Source organism: Erpetoichthys calabaricus, chromosome 7, assembly GCF_900747795.2.
Source record: "Erpetoichthys calabaricus chromosome 7, fErpCal1.3, whole genome shotgun sequence".
Classification (NCBI taxonomy): Eukaryota; Metazoa; Chordata; class Cladistia; order Polypteriformes; family Polypteridae; genus Erpetoichthys; species Erpetoichthys calabaricus.
The window spans coordinates 83885455-83904918 of record NC_041400.2 but is presented as its reverse complement, the minus strand read 5'-3'; the positions used below and the strand labels follow the sequence as shown (position 1 = coordinate 83904918).

The following is a 19464-nucleotide window of genomic DNA, read 5'->3' as shown; positions in this document are numbered from 1 at the left end:
ATGGCAAAAACATGGAACAGTGGTGAACCTTCCCAGGAGTGGCCGGCCGACCAAAATTACCCCAAGAGCGCAGAGACGACTCATCCGAGAGGTCACAAAAGACCCCAGGACGACGTCTAAAGAACGTTAAGGTCAGTGTTCACGACTCCACCATAAGAAAGAGACTGGGCAAAAACGGCTGGGCAAAAACGGCCTGCATAGCAGATTTCCAAGACGCAAACCACTGTTAAGCAAAAAGAACATTAGGGCTCGTCTCAATTTTGCTAAGAAATATCTCAATGATTGCCAAGACTTTTGGGAAAATACCTTGTGGACTGATGAGTCAAAAGTTGAACTTTTTGGAAGGCAAATGTCCCGTTACATCTGGCGTAAAAGGAACACAGCATTTCAGAAAAAGAACATCATACCAACAGTAAAATATGGTGGTGGTAGTGTGATGGTCTGGGGTTGTTTTGCTGTTTCAGGACCTGGAAGGCTTGCTGTGATAGATGGAACCATGAATTCTACTGTCTACCAAAAAATCCTGAAGGAGAATGTCCGGCCATCTGTTCGTCAACTCAAGCTGAAGCGATCTTGGGTGCTGCAACAGGACAATGACCCAAAACACACCAGCAAATCCACCTCTGAATGGCTGAAGAAAAACAAAATGAAGACTTTGGAGTGGCCTAGTCAAAGTCCTGACCTGAATCCAATTGAGATGCTATGGCATGACCTTAAAAAGGCGGTTCATGCTAGAAAACCTTCAAATAAAGCTGAATTACAACAATTTTGCAAAGATGAGTGGGCCAAAATTCCTCCAGAGCGCTGTAAAAGACTCATTGCAAGTTATCGCAAACGCTTGATTGCAGTTATTGCTGCTAAGGGTGGCCCAACCAGTTATTAGGTTCAGGGGGCAATTACTTTTTCACACAGGGCCATGTAGGTTTGGATTTTTTTTTCTCCCTAAATAATAAAAACCACCATTTACAAACTGCATTTTGTGTTTACTTGTGTTATATTTGACTAATGGTTAAATGTGTTTGATGATCAGAAACATTTTGTGTGACAAACATGCAAAAGAATAAGAAATCAGGAAGGGGGCAAACAGTTTTTCACACCTACAAATAGTTACAACCTACAGATGTTCTGCAGCAATTAAAGTAAATAAAACTTTGCAGATTGAAACAAACAATTTGCCCAGGTGTCCCAGCTTATGTTGATTACTTAACACTAGAATCCCTGAACCCTACAAATAAACTCGTAATCCCGGGCCACCTTAAATTCCCTCACACCTCCTCATCCGCATCTTTTGTTTTGCAAAAGTGTCAGTCAGCAGTGCCAGCAGGCAGCCTGCTATCCCATCCCTCCACCGACGCAACTTTAGTCATACACAAAGCTCTCCCAACTCAAGTCTATTTATCTGGGTGTGAGGTGCCTGAAGTTGTATAGAGTAAATAATATATAGTTATTTGGATATGTAGCATAGTAATATATAGTTATACTGTGTGTTCCATATCTACAACGATCTGGGTAAATGTAGGATGATAGGAAATGTGAGGCAAGAAATATTGAACACATAACTAAAACAGAAATTGTTTTCATGTTATAGTAAACAATTAATAAAATGTTGACGTGAAATACAGAATATGTGAAGACTGGTCCAAATATCAAACATTTTAACAAAAGGTACAACAAAACAAGTGTACCTTTATTTAAGAATATAACTGAAGAAAAATAAATTTTTCAATGTACATGTTGATGTCAATATGTAAAAATCGAAACCCAATATCAATTGCATGGTTGATGTAGAGGTAAGAACGGATGCTTCTAAATGAAGAGGTTGTGGGTTTGATTCCAGATTTTCCCCGAGTTTACCTTTGAGTACTGAGTTGCTGTTATTATTACTATTATATAATAAACTCATACATTTGCTTTGAGTCTGTAACAGCCGGTGTAAAGTTTTGCTACTTGTAAAAGATATCGCTGAAGGGATATAAGCAGTCACACAAACGCTGGTGAATTATGTCTTCTTGGTATCTTGTTACTTAAATTTTTTTTATTCACTTTTTTTCTTGAATAAAAGCACACTTATTTCATTATACCTTTGCGAAAGTGTTTATTTTATATTCCAGTAACCACCTGAATGATCTCAAATCTGTCTTCTCTCATGCACACACACACACATGCATGAAAATGCAATTCTTTGAAAGCGCTGTATCATTATAACATGATTTGTCATTTGAACATTATTATTATTATTATTATTATTTTTTTTTTTTTATGATGTCCAATCTCCTCGTTATGATGCATGGTGCTGGGAATGCAGATAGACTTGTTCTTTTTGGTGCCCAAACACAGTCAGTATGGTACTTCCAGGTCTAAATACTAGCTTGGAGAATTGCACATGTACTGAAGTGACTTTAGCTGCAGGTGGAAGTTTCCATCCCACTTTATGGTGCTAAGCAGTGTTGTGTTGCAGTGCAGCAGTTTATTAGCCAGCGAAAGTGACTTGAAAAATTTGTCTGTTGTCACGGTTCTGCCTTTGTCCAGAAACGGCTGTATGACCACAGTCTCGGAAAGTCCTTCTCCCATGAGACAACAGGGATCTTTTCCTAAATAATGCAAATCTGTCGTTCTTCACATTTTCTGCACGGGTGTCTTTGTTGTCAAAACGCAAATGCCGCTTCAAAGTCTGATAGCGTCACCGTATCTTTCCGGTACAACAAATAGTTCTGATCAGGCATCAACCACAGCACCAACTGTGGTCATTGCTGCTTTTGTGAAAAGAATGGAGATAAACCCCATCAACTCAGATAGGGAGAGGCAAGTTTGTCGTACTCCGTGAACGTCACTGAGAGAATAAAACTGAATAATAAAAAACAAGTGCTAACTTTTACAAGTAGCTAAAATTTATACCAGGTACACTCAAATGAAATGCATTTATTTATTATATTATAGTAATAATAATAATAGCAGCAGCACCCTACTCAAAATGCAGAGTGTGCCTGTATCGAACCCAGGAACGTGACTGAGAGAATAAAACTGAATAAAAAAAACACTAACTTTTAATAATAACAGCTAACTACTCAAAACGGAAAATGCGGGGAAAACCTGGGGTTGAACCTGCATCCTCTTGATTTTGAAGCAGCCGTTCTTCCCTCTAACCCACCCATACGATTAATAAATGGACTTCGTTTTTTTCATATTGACAGCAACATGTTTGTAGCCGCCGAAGTATAAGGCGAGATCAATCTCTGGTAAAATGTGTGTCAAAAGAAATCTCTCAGTCCAAAAGTTCATTTTAAAAATATTTAGTGAAAGTTAAAATCGAATAATCCACACAAGAATAAAGGAAGGAGGAGTGCTAGCAATTCTCAAATATGTCCCACTCCGATTAGAGACAAAGATTAAAGTACCTGTTGAGTCTTTTTCAAGTTGTCATTGCTTTCTTTCATCGCGGTCTGATTTCAGGTGTAGAACACGAAGGTTACTTTCTTTTTATAATCCAAGGCAGTTTTTAAGCTTTCAATCTTAGGCAGGTTTCAATCCTAAGCAGGTTTTAAACTTTACTGTAGCCGCCGAAGTATAAGGCAAGATCAAGCACAGGTAAAACGCATGTTAAAAGAAATCTCTCAGTCCAAAAGTTTGTTTTAAAAATATTTTGTGAAAGTTAAAAGCAAATAATGCACACAAGAATAAAGGAAAAAATAGTTACACACATAGAATAAAAGGCAAAAAAAAGGGAAAAATGTATCTTCTCTAAACTTAGCTTTTCTTGAGAAACTTTAGTTATTTCTGTACTTAGAAGTTCTTTACTTCTTCTTCTATACTTAAAGATTCTTAACTTCTTATATACTTAAAGATTCTTAGCTGCTTCTTCTGTAAACTATAAGCGTACGGTTCTGCACTTAAATAAGTGCTGTTTTACGAGTTACTTTACACACTCAAAAGGCCCGTAGGCCCATTGGCACGAGCACCTGCACAGGCACGCTTTATATGCCCTTCTACACCTTACACATGGCAAGGCTGGTCACTAACTGAGAATAAGGTTTAGTCAGAGCAGATAGAAATGGCAAGAATATACCAATATGATTCTGCTTATGGGGGTTTTAGGAACCTCCCATAGATTATGCATTGTCATCTAGTAAAATATTTGAGTCTTATATAACTATGAGAATGGCTCTTACAATATAAATTGAATAAATTATTTTTGTTTTGTTATATTCTTGAATAAAGGCACACTTGTTTTGTTATACCTATTTTGAAAGTATTTGATATTTGGACTTCAGTCTTCACACATTATACATTTCACATCAACATTTTATTAATTTTTACTATAACATGAAATTTTCGTTTTTAGTTATGTATTCAACATTTATGCATCACATTTCCTGTCATCCTACATATATCCAGATCATTGTAGGCACGGAACACACATGAAATGTATGTATTCCAAATAACATTGTATTGTTTACCCTATACAACTCCAGGCACGTCACACCCAGATGAATAGACTTGATCTGGGAGAACTTCATCTGTGTTGGTGGGGGATGGGATAGCAGGCTGCTTGCTGCCTGTGCTGATTGGCACATTTGCAAAACAAAGACACTAATGAAGTGCGAAGGAAATTAAGGTGCCTCAGTATTACAAATTTTTCCGTAGGCTATAGGGATTCTAATGTTAAATGTGTTGGAATGGCCTAGTCAAAGCCCAGATCCCAATCTAACTGAGAATCTGGTGCATGACTTGAAGATTCTTGTACACCAACACAACCTATCTAACTTGAGGGAGTTGGAGCAGATTTGTCTTTTAGAAATGTGCAAAAATCCCAGGGGCTAGATGTGCTATGCTAATGTAGACATTCCCCAAGAGACTTGCTACTGGAGTTGTAGCAATAGGGGTTCTACACAGTATTGACTTTGGGGGGTGAAAACCTATGTAAACTCAGGATTTCTGTTTTTGGCCTTAATTATTGTTTGTGTCACAATAAAAAATATTTTTCATTTTGAAAGTGGTAGACATGTTGTGTAAAACAAATCCATTGTAGTTCCAGGTCTTAATGCAACAAAACAGGACAAACACTAAGGGGGATGAATACTTTTACAAGGCACTGTGCCTCCCACTTTCCATTTGCTGGACTGTTCTTACCAGTATTCTTGCTGAATACCCTGATTCTGTGTCATCTCTGTGAGACAAAAGATGTTGCCGTCCAGAGTGGTTTGTATTGTATATAAGCCTGTCATGTTCCAACAGTGTTGGTTACTTTTAAAATTAACAGTTACATTATTCATTACCTACAAAAAAAGTAAATATGTTCTATAGTTATAATAAATTGTAATGCATTACAGATGGTGTTACTTTTGCATTAGTTTTTTTTTTCTTTTGTATGAAAACTGCACATTACATTATATGAACCTGCATTAAACTCACTAGAAGCACATACATACTCATTTTATAATTTTCTTGTGTTTTATAAATATGTTTAATCATTCATTTGCTAATGAAGTGGACAGCATGAAGGGACTGGTATCCCCGCCAGGATGGAACAATGATTCTATCTAGCCGGGAGACCCCTGTAATGGAAGAATCTGTGGAGATGAGCTCTGATGATTATTTTCTCCCCCAGTACTCTAGATGGCAGCGTCCTTGGGTTAGGGTTTCCACATGGATGCCTGCAGGGCATGCTGGGACCAGTAGTCCTGTGAGGCAGTCCTGTTGGGTTTTGTGGAGGCCACCAGGTGGATCTGATGGTATTCACTATTCCTACTTTATAGGACATCCAAATGTAAGTCCTCCTGGGTCCAAGATAAGAGATTGCTCAACCTGTGGATAAATCTCATTGAGTAGGAGTGGGGGAAAATATAAGAGAGAGAAGAATTGTGTTGGTTTATGTTGTTCAAGGTGTTTTGCTTACATACTGTAAACCTTTTGTTTATACTTGGACTTGTGCCTGAGGATTAAGGTTGCTGCAATGTTCCCTAGTGGTCACAGTGTGAAGTAAATAAACTCCATCTCCAAAGCAGGTCCCTTACTATATTTAAAGGCCAATCTATGTGCTGTAAGTTTCATGGCTTGTGATTTGTGTCCAATTGACACCTCTCTCCTGTAGCAGCATTCTCAAACTTTACTGCCAAGTCAGCCTCATTTCCTTGGGTCTTCTCCCTCCAGGCTTTGCCCCTGGAGTCAGCTCATCTCTTCCTTTTATCTTGAGTGACTACCCTCTTTGCTTTTGTTCTCTTCCGTTTATATTTTTTATAATCTGTAGTGGATTTCCTTTCAAAATATATCTACCGCAATCTTGTCTTTATCTAAAACTTTAATTTGACTTCCTTGCCAAACCAGGTTTTCATCTTTTTTCTAGTTCCAAATTTTACCTTGCCACATGAATGTTTCTAAAACAGTGCTTATTAAACTTTTTTTTTTTTTTCCAGCAACTCAATTTTGCATTCTCTTTGTCATCACGACACACATTTACTTTCATCCAGGGGATCTATCTCCCTTGTGGAACTGCCACTGGTTGACATCCACTGGTTCCTCTTGGAGTATCTCCGTCGATTGTTGTCTGGGGGGGTTGCTTTTGATCTGGCAAGTGGCCATACATGGCAAGGCTTTCTGCAAACTGTTTATGACCCTTTCTTACTCAGTACTACAGTAATTCATGACTCTGCGTAGTGCTGGGCAGTATACCAGTTCATACCGAAAACCGTTTTTTATTTTTTTTATGATATGGATTTTTCTTACACTGAAACACCGGGTTAAATTGCCTAAACGACGTTCGGAACGTGGCGCAGCGGGAAACTGTTCAAGTGGGGACCTTTTTCACTGCTACACCGCTAAACAAAGATTTGTTGCTCTAGGGCTCTTTTTCACTGCTACACCACCATATAGTGGGCGGTAGCATAGGTATGCCGCGCGGTGAAAATGGACCGAGAGCATTCCGAAAATAAGCTGACGATAAAGTTGAACATAATGACACAGAAGAACTTTTGCCGAAAAAAAAAGGAATCACGTCCGTTTCCTGGAGATACTTTGGTTTTAAAAGGTCAGAAATGTAAATACTGTTTCTATACTACTGGATAACACTGCAAGCCAAGTTGTACTTGTTTTTGTTTCTTGCTAGTGTATGTTTTGCTTGTATTGATTCTGCGATGTGCTGGTGACTTGTTCAGAGATGGGCGCAACTCTGAATGGATGGCATAATTAAACATGTATAATGAAGATATTTTTAAAGTTCTGAACACTCCGTCGGCTAAGTTAATAACTAGTTTTAATTTCACAAAGATGTTTATCTGTGCGGTGATTGCTGCAGGCGCCTGCTCTTCGTGCGGAGGAAGTCAGTTTAAGAAGCATAGTGATTAACGACTGGGTCGGGGAACACTTAACACAAAGTATTTGATGTGCTGCATTAACTTGTGACGGGGTTTGAGAAAATCTAGTAAATTAAACATTGATTTTAGGATGAAGTTTAGTTAACAACATTCTACTTTAATTATAAAATAAACTGTGAGAATAAAGTGGAAATGTCGACTTTAATCTTGACATAGTCAACATGTCGAATTTATTCTCGACATATAGTTTGTTTTTTTCTTCCGTGTCCATATTTTTTTTTCTTCACAGTGGCCCTAATGCGCTTCCATAGGGCTATACCACAAACAGCATTATAAATGCAAGTTGCAGTTTTTATTATTTATGTATATAGCTTAGCTTGAAGCAAGGCCCATATTAATGCAGTTTGCCTAAATGATGGTACAGTTGGTAAGATGTCATCACCAAGTTGCACTTGTTTTATTTTATTTTAATTTGGTGAATACTGTGTAATGTACCTGGGCTTGAAGCCTTGAAGTAATGGTGCAGCTATCAGTAATACTATTATGTATTTTATTGTTATTATTTATTAGTTTAAATATTATGCAGTTTAATGATGGTAAAATTGTTTAAAAAGTCACTTAAACGTGTCTGTGGACAGAGATTGTTAACATTAACAGGAAAGTGTAGTTGGTTTACAAAAAATATTTACTATTTATTCCTTTTCTAAGACGTGTTCAGTGCAATCCAACTTTTGAGAAACACCTCTGGATATTTTAATAAGTCTAAATGCCTCTTTAGATGGTTGAAAATATGTTGTCAAAATCATAGTTTAAGCTTTTGCAAAATTTGTTCAATTAAAGGTTCTATATTTTGACTGTATCTGTCATGCAATGTGATTCCTTCTCTTTAGTGCCACCCCCTTGAAAACTATCACTTTATGGGGTCATGCAAACCTGGATTAATACTTGTGTGCACATTAAAATGTCTTTTTGTACGATGTACAATTCTCATAACAGTCTAATAGGTTATTCTTTGCCAGTCTACTATAGTAATTGCAGTGGAAAATGTGGTTAACATCCACTCATGCATGGGGAAAAAAAATACCGTCTAATACCGTGAAACCGGCAGAATTTAGAAAAATACCGTGATATAGAATTTTGGTCATACGGCCCACCTCTAACTCTGCGTGACCCAAGTTCAGATATCACACAACCCAAAAAGGGTCATGGCCTATAGTTTAAGAAGCAAGGTTCCAAACAATTCTGTACCTCTTCTAGGTTGTCAGTTCCACCGTTTCCCACAGCTTCTTTAACCTTGTCCTCAACTATGTTTCTGTACTCTTCAGATTTCAGTAGACTTTGGCTTCCCAGTTTTAATCTTCCGGCTTGACTTTTAGGTTTTCTGTTTTTTTTCTCTTTTCTCTGCAGCAATCTTGACTTGTATCTGTTACACTTCCTAAAACATCCTTCATCCACTGTGATATAGTCAGTAATAGATTTTTCTTGTCTTGGTGGTTCACACATAGTGTAGATATGTACCTTTATGAGGAAAACTAATGTTTGTTTGTTGTTGTCAGAGTTTGTTGTTGTCAATTCACCTGCAGTAGAAAATTAGAAAATTGTAGTGCCAATTGTGTTCAGATGTTTGTTACCCTATAATCAAATAACTTTCTGGAGATTATTTGGCTTGTTCCCCAATCAACCATTCAGGTTGCCAATCAGGAACATGCATCCATTTACATCATCTATCCATACTTAGCACATCGTGAAAGAACCGATTCTTGATATGCATACTTTCAGACTTGTTTGGATCGTAGACAATAACTCCTACCCCCCAAGGTCCTATAGACTGTAAACCCAAATTTTTCATTTATAGACTTTAAGTTCTTCAGTTATTTTGTTTTCATTGTGTTTGCCTACAAGACTTCTCATATTCCATGTCGTAATTAAGGTGGTCCGTTTTCCTCACCATGTTAGAATGTCACCATGAAGTAGATGGGCCAGTTTCATTCTGTTTATATAAGGATTAGCCCATAGGCACCTACCTTAATGGGTTGGCTGCCCTCCTAAAGTTGTAATGCTAGGTTTCCCACCTTTTTCCGCCTTATCAGTGGAGTTGGAGTACTGCACAACCTTGGGGGTATGGGGAATTCCATGATGCGCGCTTATGAAATTGAGACTTAGTTTAATAAGACTTATTTGAATAAGCCTTGTCTTGCACTTGAAATTCAAACATTTCCACATACACAAAGTGTTTCAAGTTGTTTAAAAAATGTCTGAAAACTAGAGAGAAACAAATTTGACAAAATAAAAATGAAAACAAAAGTAGTTTTTATAATTTTAGTTTTTATTTTCGCCACACCAGTTTTTGTGCATAATATTTATCCAGTTGTAATATTCGTTTAGAGAAGAGCATTGATTCGTGTGCATGTTCTCCTTTCTGGGGGTGTCAGATTTGTGGATTTCACTAGTCATTTCATCCATAAGTCATCTTTCCCCTCTAGAACTGAGAGAATATCAAAGCCTCATGATTTGTCATTGACTTATTCTGTGCATTTCATTGGCCATAACTGATCATCAGCCTGTTTGTTAGCTGCAGGCAGCTGTCACCAAACATCAAGGAAAAGCACTTAAACAAGCACTTAACATGCTACATGTTATTTTGGAAGATATAGCTAAGTAGTTTAAAAATTAGAGCCATGGAGTATTTTTTTTCAAGCTTGAATAACGACCCCCCCACCTGCTTCAAATTCAGTCAGTATTTATACTGGAAAAAATGTTATATGCCAAAGCAGGTAGGGATTTCAGCCTTATTTTGAATAGATATTTGTTTGCTGAAGGTACCATTGCAGTGACAGATTAAGCAGATGTGTAGCATGCAATCATTTAGTTTTAATCGGGTTATTAGTACTGATGTAATGTGGTGTCACAGAACAAGTTTTTGTTACAATGTCATGATAAACGTCTCAATGTTAATTGGTTCATCAATAACACATATTTAAAATGCAACAGCATTGCAAAGTTTTTAACATGTGATCGGAAAGTCTTCAGGCTGTGCTTGGGAGTTCATTAGTTTACTTAATTCTGAAGTATGCCTTCCCACTAAAGGTTAATGGTCACAACAGTATCAAAGTACCATTTATTGAAATGAACTCTGGTGATGAATCTGCATGCAACCAACTTTCTTTAACATTCTCATGCTTAACATACGTCTATTATTGTCAGAGCATTCGAAATTCCTGATTCATTGCAACACTGCAATCTTGATATATCTAACAAAACAGAAAAAGAAAAATTGCTTGAGTATGCATCTCTAAATGAGGTAACTCCATCTGCAGTGTTGTGTAGGTCTGGCTGGGTACGTCTATTATTGTCAGAGCATTCAAAATTCCTGATTCATTGCAACACTGCAATCTTGATATATCTAACAAAACAGAAAAAGAAAAATTGCTTGAGTATGCATCTCTAAATGAGGTAACTCCATCTGCAGTGTTGTGTAGGTCTGGCTGGGTTTGCTAGCTCTGAACTGAGCAGCAAATGATTAGCTGTTGAATTTTTTTTACCACGCTTATTTTAACTTCACCCGTTTGTTGTCTGGTACAAATCTTGCAATCGATATTTAACCCACTTCCTATTATCCAAATTACTTGAGATTTGGCACACTTACTCACTTTCGATGACAATACATGAATAATCAGTTTCACTAATTGATCAGTTAATCCATGTTAATTAAGAAATTACATTTTCATATGAAGAATAGTTAAAGATTTCACCAATAGATGGTGCTAGTTATGGAGGACTATTTCGGTCAAAATTAAATAAATAAATAAATGTGCAAATAAATTAAAGTTCTGTGAAATGTGAGCATAAATAAATAAATGTATCATGAAATGAAGCCTTAATAAATAAATTTGCCATAAAATGAGAGCATAAATAAATAAATGTGTCACGAAATATGTTTTTTGTTGCTTATTTATTTATTTCATTTTGTCCGTAACATTCCTCCAAACCATCATGAAATACGACTTGAAATAAAACTGTCACTTTCACTCGTTAAAGTTGAGAGGGTGGGCTCTAACACACCCTCTAGTTATTGATTGGTTAATCGACTTCTGTAGATTGGCTATGCCTAATTCAACATGGCTGTGTGTGAGATGGAAGTAAACGAGATAGCACAAGAATTAATTAGAAAAATGCTTACTACTGCCGATGAAATGGATTCTGCCGAAGATATCACATATTTCAGAGAGAGAATTGTTGCAGAGAAATGGAAGAATGCAAGAAGACTGACGTTCCAGTTTGAATTAAATATCACACATTTTACTTAACCATGTAATTTCACATTTATGATCTTTTCACACTGCTGACATTATTCTGCAAAACCAAAATTATTTCTCTCCTTCCATACTTTACATTATGTTAACTGGGCTACTTATTTGTGGTCTAATAATATTACATACCTGTGAAGGAGATCCTCTTTTCTCCAAGTCCAGAGGCAGCAAGGCTCGCTTTGACTTGGTGTTTTGGTAGAAGTCTGGTCACTTAGACAACAAAAATTATGTGTGTACATTATGTGATGTACTATGCTTGGAGAAGGCATCCTTCTAGTAGACCTAAATTGCCTCCTTGGGTTGTTTGAGCCCCCATACGGGGCAAATAGCCGTGCTACCTCTGCTGTTAACCCCTTCACCGCCCTCTGCCGGATATATCCGGCACCGTTGTTTTAATGCTAACGCCATACTGCCGGAATTATCCGGCACATTTGCCTGTGGTTATATGAATGCCTGGCAAGTAGTATAACTGACGGTTTGGCGTGGGTATTATTACTACGTTGTATTTCGACAAGTCTGTGGTTGTTTTGGCCGGTCATGTGACGTGATTCGCATGTAACAGCTGTGAATATGGCGAAACGTAAACTGACTTCAAGTGAGGCTTTGCAGGCGATTTTGGACAGTTCTGATCATGATTGTAGCAGTTCTGAAGAAGATTTTAGTGACAGTGATGAGCAGCAACGTGCGCTGCATGATATTGTGAATGAAGACGCATCGGATGACGGCGCTGAGTGGGTGTATCCCCAGCATCTCAGCTGGGCTGCTGCCCGTGGTGAACTACCTTTTCTGCATTCGTTTGAGGCAACGTGTGGCTTTATTGTTGATGTAAACAATTACACTGCTGAGCAGTTTTATGAGCTGTTTGTGTCACCTGATTTGATTAGACATTTTGTTCATCAGACAAATCTGTATGCAGCACAGTTTATTGAGAAAAATCCCAATTTACCTCCACATTCCCGTGTTCGTGCTTGGTTTGACACTGATGAAAACGAAATGAAAAAATTCATTGGGATTTTGATGTTGATGGGAATAATCAGAAAACCAGATATTGAGATGTACTGGTCTACAGATCCTATGTATGCAACACCTATTTTTGCAGCTGTCATGACACGTAACCGATTCTCTTTGCTGCTGAAATTCTTTCATTTGAATGACAACAGAAACGAGCCAGATAAGAAAGATCCAAACCGCGACCACTTGTTCAAGCTACGTCCTTTGATTGATCATTTATTTGAAGCATTTCAGTTGCCCTACATGCCAGGACCGTCAGTTGCAGTTGATGAAAGTTTATTGTCGTGGAAGGGCCGCTTACAGTTTCGACAGTATCTACCATTGAAAAGGGCACGGTTTGGTATCAAGATGTTTTGCTTAGCTGAGAATTCAGGTTACATTTATAGATTTCGTGTATACACTGGCAACTTGCACAACATTTAGTGGTCAATACTGCTTGAATAAATGTAAAAAATGTAAAAAAAATGTAAAAAAAGTAAAAAAACAAAAATTGTTCAGATTTCGCCTGGCTTGGGGAATATTTAGGGAGTTGGCGGTTAAAGGGTTAATTAAAAGAAGCAACACATTTAATTTTTGACATGCAGCAATATAGTTTTTAACAAGATAAAATTGAATGTGTTCAATAAATGTGCTCATCACTGTATTTCTTTCACTGCAACACTGAAAGCCCAGTTAAATGTAGAGGAGAATCATCCTTTCTGGAATGTGGGCACCATGTTTTGAGGATTGTTTAGGAAAGCTAGAAGTAGCAACATACTACAAATAACTACAGAAGGGTAAAACTGAATCAGGATACCAGGAAACACTGTATAAAAAATATGCTCACTAAACTGCAAGGAACCACAGGTCTTAGAGAAAGAGAGAGAGAGAGTATAAATAAATGTTTAAAACCTACTTTAAACAGTAATTATGGGGGGTGGTGAAAAATAAAGAAACGTGTTGTTTAATTACGAAAAGGGGGGAAAAAACAGGTAAAACAACAACAAAAAAAACCCCAGAAACCAATTGTATGAAGAATACAAACTGAAATGAAAATGAATCAAATTTTTATATATAAAAAGTGGTAGAAAAAGGCAAAGGTAGTAGACTAACAATTACATAGAATAAAAAATTAAAAATACAATTACATGAAAAATATAAACAATGTGATATAAGAAAATAGAACATATTGGTAAACATAGAAAAATAATTAAGAAAAAAGTAAAAAATGAAATACAGTCACATATTGAGAAATCAAGGAAAAATACATGCATAACAACATAGGAAATTAGTAACGGAAAGCTATTTAATAGCATGAAAAATTAACTCAAAATTGTTTCCACAGTCTTTCTGCTGTGGGTTACTGAATGTACTAAAACAAACACTTGCAACAATATATGTGTATAACATACCGTTAAGTGAGAAGAAAAACAACTGTTCATATTAAAGTTTATTATCCTAAAAATGTACATAAACCTGTTTTGTTTCCTCCACATCCTTTGCATCAAATTAATTTCTGCATTCTCAGTCTACCAAAATCACTTGACAGTAGGTGAAAACTGCATTTTAAGATAACCACTGTTCAATTATACTCATTGTAACAAAGTGAATATAAAGAGGCGAGTATGTTTATAAAATGATGGCTCCAACTCAACTATTGTGCGACATTCACAAAATATTTCTGTTAGATTTAATAGCTCTTCAGTATTCAGCAACTGATATTTCGTTTGTGATGTGGCTACCGTCAGGTCTTTCTGTTTACTTGTAGGCAGGTTTGTATTTTGCAGACAAATAACTATTGCAAATTTACAGCGCTATTAGCACAGCCACCTAAAATACAGTAGTATATCTTGAACAGGAGTAGAGTGAGTACTCGACAAAGTGGGGGTAGGTCTTCGGCTATCAAGTGGGGCACTTACAGCTGAAACCTCATGTGCTGATTCCTGAGGAGATGAAGAGGTTAGAGCTTCCTGAATTAAAACTGCCGCTTCACGTAGCAACTCTGGGCAACTTTTTGTAGCAGTCATATTCGCCATGGACACTCACAAGCACAACTTTAAGCATGCGCTTTGGTACCTTGAGAATCATATGGCTCATAGTTCGATTACTCTAGGCTGAAGGTAACACTCAACAAATCAATAACTAGAGGGTGTGTTAGAGCCCACCCTCTCAACTTTGACGAGTGAAAGTGACAGTTTTATTTCAAGTCGTATTTCATGATGGTTTGGAGGAATGTTACGGACAAAATGAAATAAATAAATAAGCAACAAAAAACATATTTCGTGACACATTTATTTATTTATGCTCTCATTTCATGGCACATTTATTTATTAAGGCTTCATTTCATGAAACATTTATTTATTTATGCTCACATTTCACAGAACTTTAATTTATTTGCGCATTTATTTATTTATTTAATTTTGTCCGAAATAGTCCTCCATAGCTAGTAACAGATAGAAATATTAAAGGAAGTGTTAAAATATTGATTACAAAATTATACTAAAACAAACCCAAGACTAAAAAGTTGAAAATATGTAGAATACTTTTTTAAAACCACGCTTATATTAAGTTAAAAAGTGTACTGAAAAGTAAAAAAAAAAAAAAAAAAAGTTTTCATCAATCAACATTCAAAAAACACTTCTTAAAATCTTAGCAAAAGCGCCCACGCTTTTATTTTACGAGTGATGTATGAAAGACGTATTTTTTACTTTTTAGTACACTTTTTAACTTAATATAAGCGTGGTTTTTAAAAAGTATTTTTTAATATATATTTTTTTGCTTGGTTTTTCATAATTCAAAACCTTGACTTTCAAATATTTCAAAGCTAATTGACATAGACCCTTTGTGTAATGCCTGGGCCTTTGCCCCAATGAGAAGCCTTCACAATGTATTGCTTCAACTCTTTGTAAATAAAGTTGTTTTTTTGTAGATCTATATTTGCCAGTAATTGCCAAGGTTGTGCTGTCTTTCAGAATTTTTTTTTTTTTTTTTTATTACTGGTGGTGTAAAACCCGCCCTAAACAATATGAGATTCCTCAGATGTTCAGTAACAGGCATGCTATGGATTATCCTTTAAAATTGTTGAAAGCAAACTGACTTTTTTTATGCACTGAACCTAACCACAAACATCTTAATGAAAATTATTAGTGAGGGTACTAGATCTTACTTGGCACTCTTTTTATAATGGGTGGTCCTATTTTACTGGCTGATCCTCAATTACAAGACATTTGTCTTTTTAATATCTCACTAGTGAAAAAAGAATGTTGTGGACTATTATAAGAATAGTAATGAGGTTGAATGCAATTAATGATTGGGGTGTGACAATGAATCCATTCAATATGTTACTATGTGTACAGTATATATGTATGCATACTGTATATGTGATGGCTATGAAGTAAGGTCATTTCTAATGTTTGTTTCTGTTTCTTTGCTTTTAGTGGTCAATTGATACAGATCCACCTCAACACAAAGATATGGGGCTCTTGTCCTTTGGTATGCTCTTGAACACAGAACATAGTACTAATATATTAGAGAAAGGTCCGGCTGCTGACAGTGTACAGGTTGGTTCTTCCTTGTGTGGTTCCTTTTCTAGGGATTGTATAGGGTTTACTTTTTTCCTCTTGTAGCAATATATTATATGTATCATTTTTTTTTTTATAACTCATTTACTTTGTTCTCTTAGGCTACAGAATTTCGTAGGTTTTGGGGCAATAAGGCTGAGCTGCGTCGCTTCCAAGATGGCTCACTTTGTGAGGCTGTGATCTGGCATGGGGACTCTCTGTTTGAAAAACGCCTTATTACTGAGAAAATTGTCAAACACCTCTTGCAGCTGTAAGTTGAAAAAAATAAAACTGAGTACAGTAATCTGCTAAGATGCTACAGTAATGGAAGCAAGTCACAAGACTTATTGTCAGCTTAAGTAACACCAGTTACCAGAAATGCACAATCACTGGCTTTACCTTAACTATGAGGTTACAAACAGTATAATTCTCACGATCAAAAGTACAAAGCAGAAATGATGCTTATGTTTTCTAGATCCAGTCATCTCTGGAGGGCTAGAGGTGATGCTTTATTTAGGGCTGAAGTAGAGCACATTTTGTGTTTTACTGTAGAAGTCTCTCGGTTTAGTAGCACAAAGGTAGTATTAGTCTGTACTGCAGTCTTTCAAGCTTTTCCCTGGCAATCCTGTCCTGCTAGGTTAAAGTAAGTCTGCTGAGCATTAGTGATTAGTTAACTCCTTTTCTTTAGCAATGCAATGCATTACTTTTACATTTGATTTCTCCTGCTTGTGTACCTTGCCTACCTTAGTGAGGCTAGACTTGGTGTGCCATTACAGGCTGTCTTTCAAATGTGTGGTTTGGCACTATAATTCCCCCAGTAGCAGATGCTGAAGTTTTTGCTGCAAACACCCTAGGAAATGGACATTTTGCTACAAAGAGTGGATGGTGAACCAATGCTGAGTTGAAGCAAACAAAGTATAGAGGTTATGCTAACATTAGGTTATAAGGGAAGCAATGAACACTTCAACAATGGTTTCCAGGGTGCACATAATGTTCTGTACAAACATTTTAAGTTATCAAAAATGTATTTTTAACGTTGGTATAGTGAAAGAATTTTTTTAATAAAGAGGTATTTATTGTATCTTCTCATAGGATGCCACACTGAAGCAATTTGTCTTGCCGTTATTTTTTTAAAGTAATTTGGAAAATTCTTCCAGCTTGTTTTCAGGATTTTCCGTAACATTATTTTTTGTTTGTGTGCTTTTTTGTTTTTTTCCCTTCTCCAAGTGATTCTATATAGATTTATTTATGACAATCTAATACTCTTTAGTTTTTCATCTGCAGGCTTCAGCTCCAAGTTAATCGTAGTTGTGTTAGGAGCCATTACAATTTTTTTTTTGACAAGGCTTTCCCAAAGGTGCATCATGATAAATCAAAAAAACTGTTAATATTTTTCAGCAGTCATTATACTGTTGATTTTTTTTTAACCAGATTCCATTCACTGTTGGCTGAAAAAACACTCATATTGTGACAAAGCCACCATTACCCTTTACAGTAGGTTGCAGATAGACATCAGTGTATCATCTGTTTGTAAAATTTGCAGCTACTGGTTATTGTTCTTTCCTTTATGTTCTTTTGCATACTGCATTCTACTCTGTTGTCTTTCTACAAGAATGTCTTCTTAGCTGAAATATGTCCTACAAGACCATTTTTTTAAAACTTCTTCAAATTAACAGCTTTGGTGATTCTTCCAGATGCTGAGTGAGTATTTCACTGGATTTTCTTCTGTCCTTCATGAAAGTAGTTTCATCAAATGCAGAAAGTTTTTTGGTCTACAACCCTTGCACTTTTGAATTCCTTAGCATCTTCAAATGTTAATAACGTTAACGCATATTTCGAAAATCCACATTGGTGTGCTATTCCTCACTTTTAACCTTGTTGATGTAATTGTATTATTTCATGTCTGTCGAACACTGCCATTTTTAACTTTCTCTTCTGTTTTGTGGTTACGAACCAATATGTCTGTTTATTTAAACCACTAACACATGCCACATCTCTTTCAGCTAATCATGGCTTCATTAATTTAAATCAAGTGTAATGCTTTTAGAATTTATGACCAACATTGTATGTCCTTTAGGCCAGGATTATACTAAACGCGACGCATGCTCCAGCAGACGCTCCTGCTATGCAAGTGTTGTACTGTTTATACTCGCACGCATACTTTACATAAATCTTAAGGAATTCAGCAGGTGGCAGTGCGAGATATCATCACGGTGACAACAGGTTCGGCTTCGCTGTGTTGTGAATTGCCTGGAACACCCATTAAATTCTGATGACACCTGACCGCAATATCTCTGAAAAGGATGTTTAATGATTAAATCCATCAATCCAGGGATGTGTCCATTCCAGCAAGAACTGGGCACAAGGCAGAAACAATCCCTGGATGGGGCATCAGCTCATCACAAGGTGAATGCAAGTACTCACATACACTGGTGTCATTTTAGTGTCACCAAGTCTGCATATCTTTGGAAGAAAACCAGAGCACACTGTGGAAACCCAGCAAAAAAAACATGCAAACTCCAGGCAGGGAATACCAACGATGTGACTTGCTGCGAGACAGCAGTGCTACCACTCCGCCACCGTGTCGCCTCCATGTGTGTATTTATTAACAGTATTCATTATTTAAACAAAATTAACAATTTTATCTGTAAAATGTAACATACGTGCTTTAATGCATTTCATCATGAAAGTGATATCAAGTATAAATCTAAGGATTCTAAATGTGCAGAGAGTTAGAATATCATACATTTAGTGTGTTCTGTGTGATGATCTATTGCTGTTTGCCGCTGCTGTGAGGTCACAGGAGGAAGCCCCAGAAAAAAAAGACGCCACAAAAGATTGTATGTGAGACTTTTAAAATGTATTGTGTCATTACGATCGGGAATATGCAACGCTTGAATATAAAAGCACCACGAATGCATCTGTATGTCGGCATTTTGCTTCACCACATCGAACCATTCATCAAACATCGAAGCGCGCACATCAATCTTGTAGGATCTGCAAAGCGGCTTTCTGTCACATGTAGATAGTAAACAGAGACTCTAACGTCACATTCCAACTTTTATCACACTGCGCCCTCTGACTTCTTGCTGGTACTGAAACTCGCGTACACGTTGCGTTAATTTCTGAGGATCTGCTCAGAGGACGCATCAAATGAATGCTGGGAACGCGTGGCAGCCATGATGCGTATGCATTCTGAGAGTGAAGTATAAACGAGCCCTTAGGGTGTTTTCGGGAGCCAAGCTTACCACATATGCATATATGTTTGGAGAAAACAAATTATTGTTATTTTTATTG

At 36.8% G+C, this 19464-nt stretch overlaps 1 protein-coding gene across 1 annotated transcript in view; it reads left to right on the top strand.

Annotated features, from left to right (window-relative positions):
• The first annotated feature begins 16048 nt into the window (after nucleotides 1-16048).
• LOC114644736 (nucleolar protein 6-like) overlaps nucleotides 16049-19464 on the top strand; it is a 225268-nt gene continuing 221852 nt past the window's right edge. The window contains exons 1-2 of the mRNA XM_051930096.1: nucleotides 16049-16167; nucleotides 16290-16438. Coding sequence (XP_051786056.1) covers nucleotides 16081-16167; nucleotides 16290-16438 — 236 coding nt within the window. The 5' untranslated portion in view covers nucleotides 16049-16080. The remainder of the gene's footprint in view (nucleotides 16168-16289; nucleotides 16439-19464) is intronic.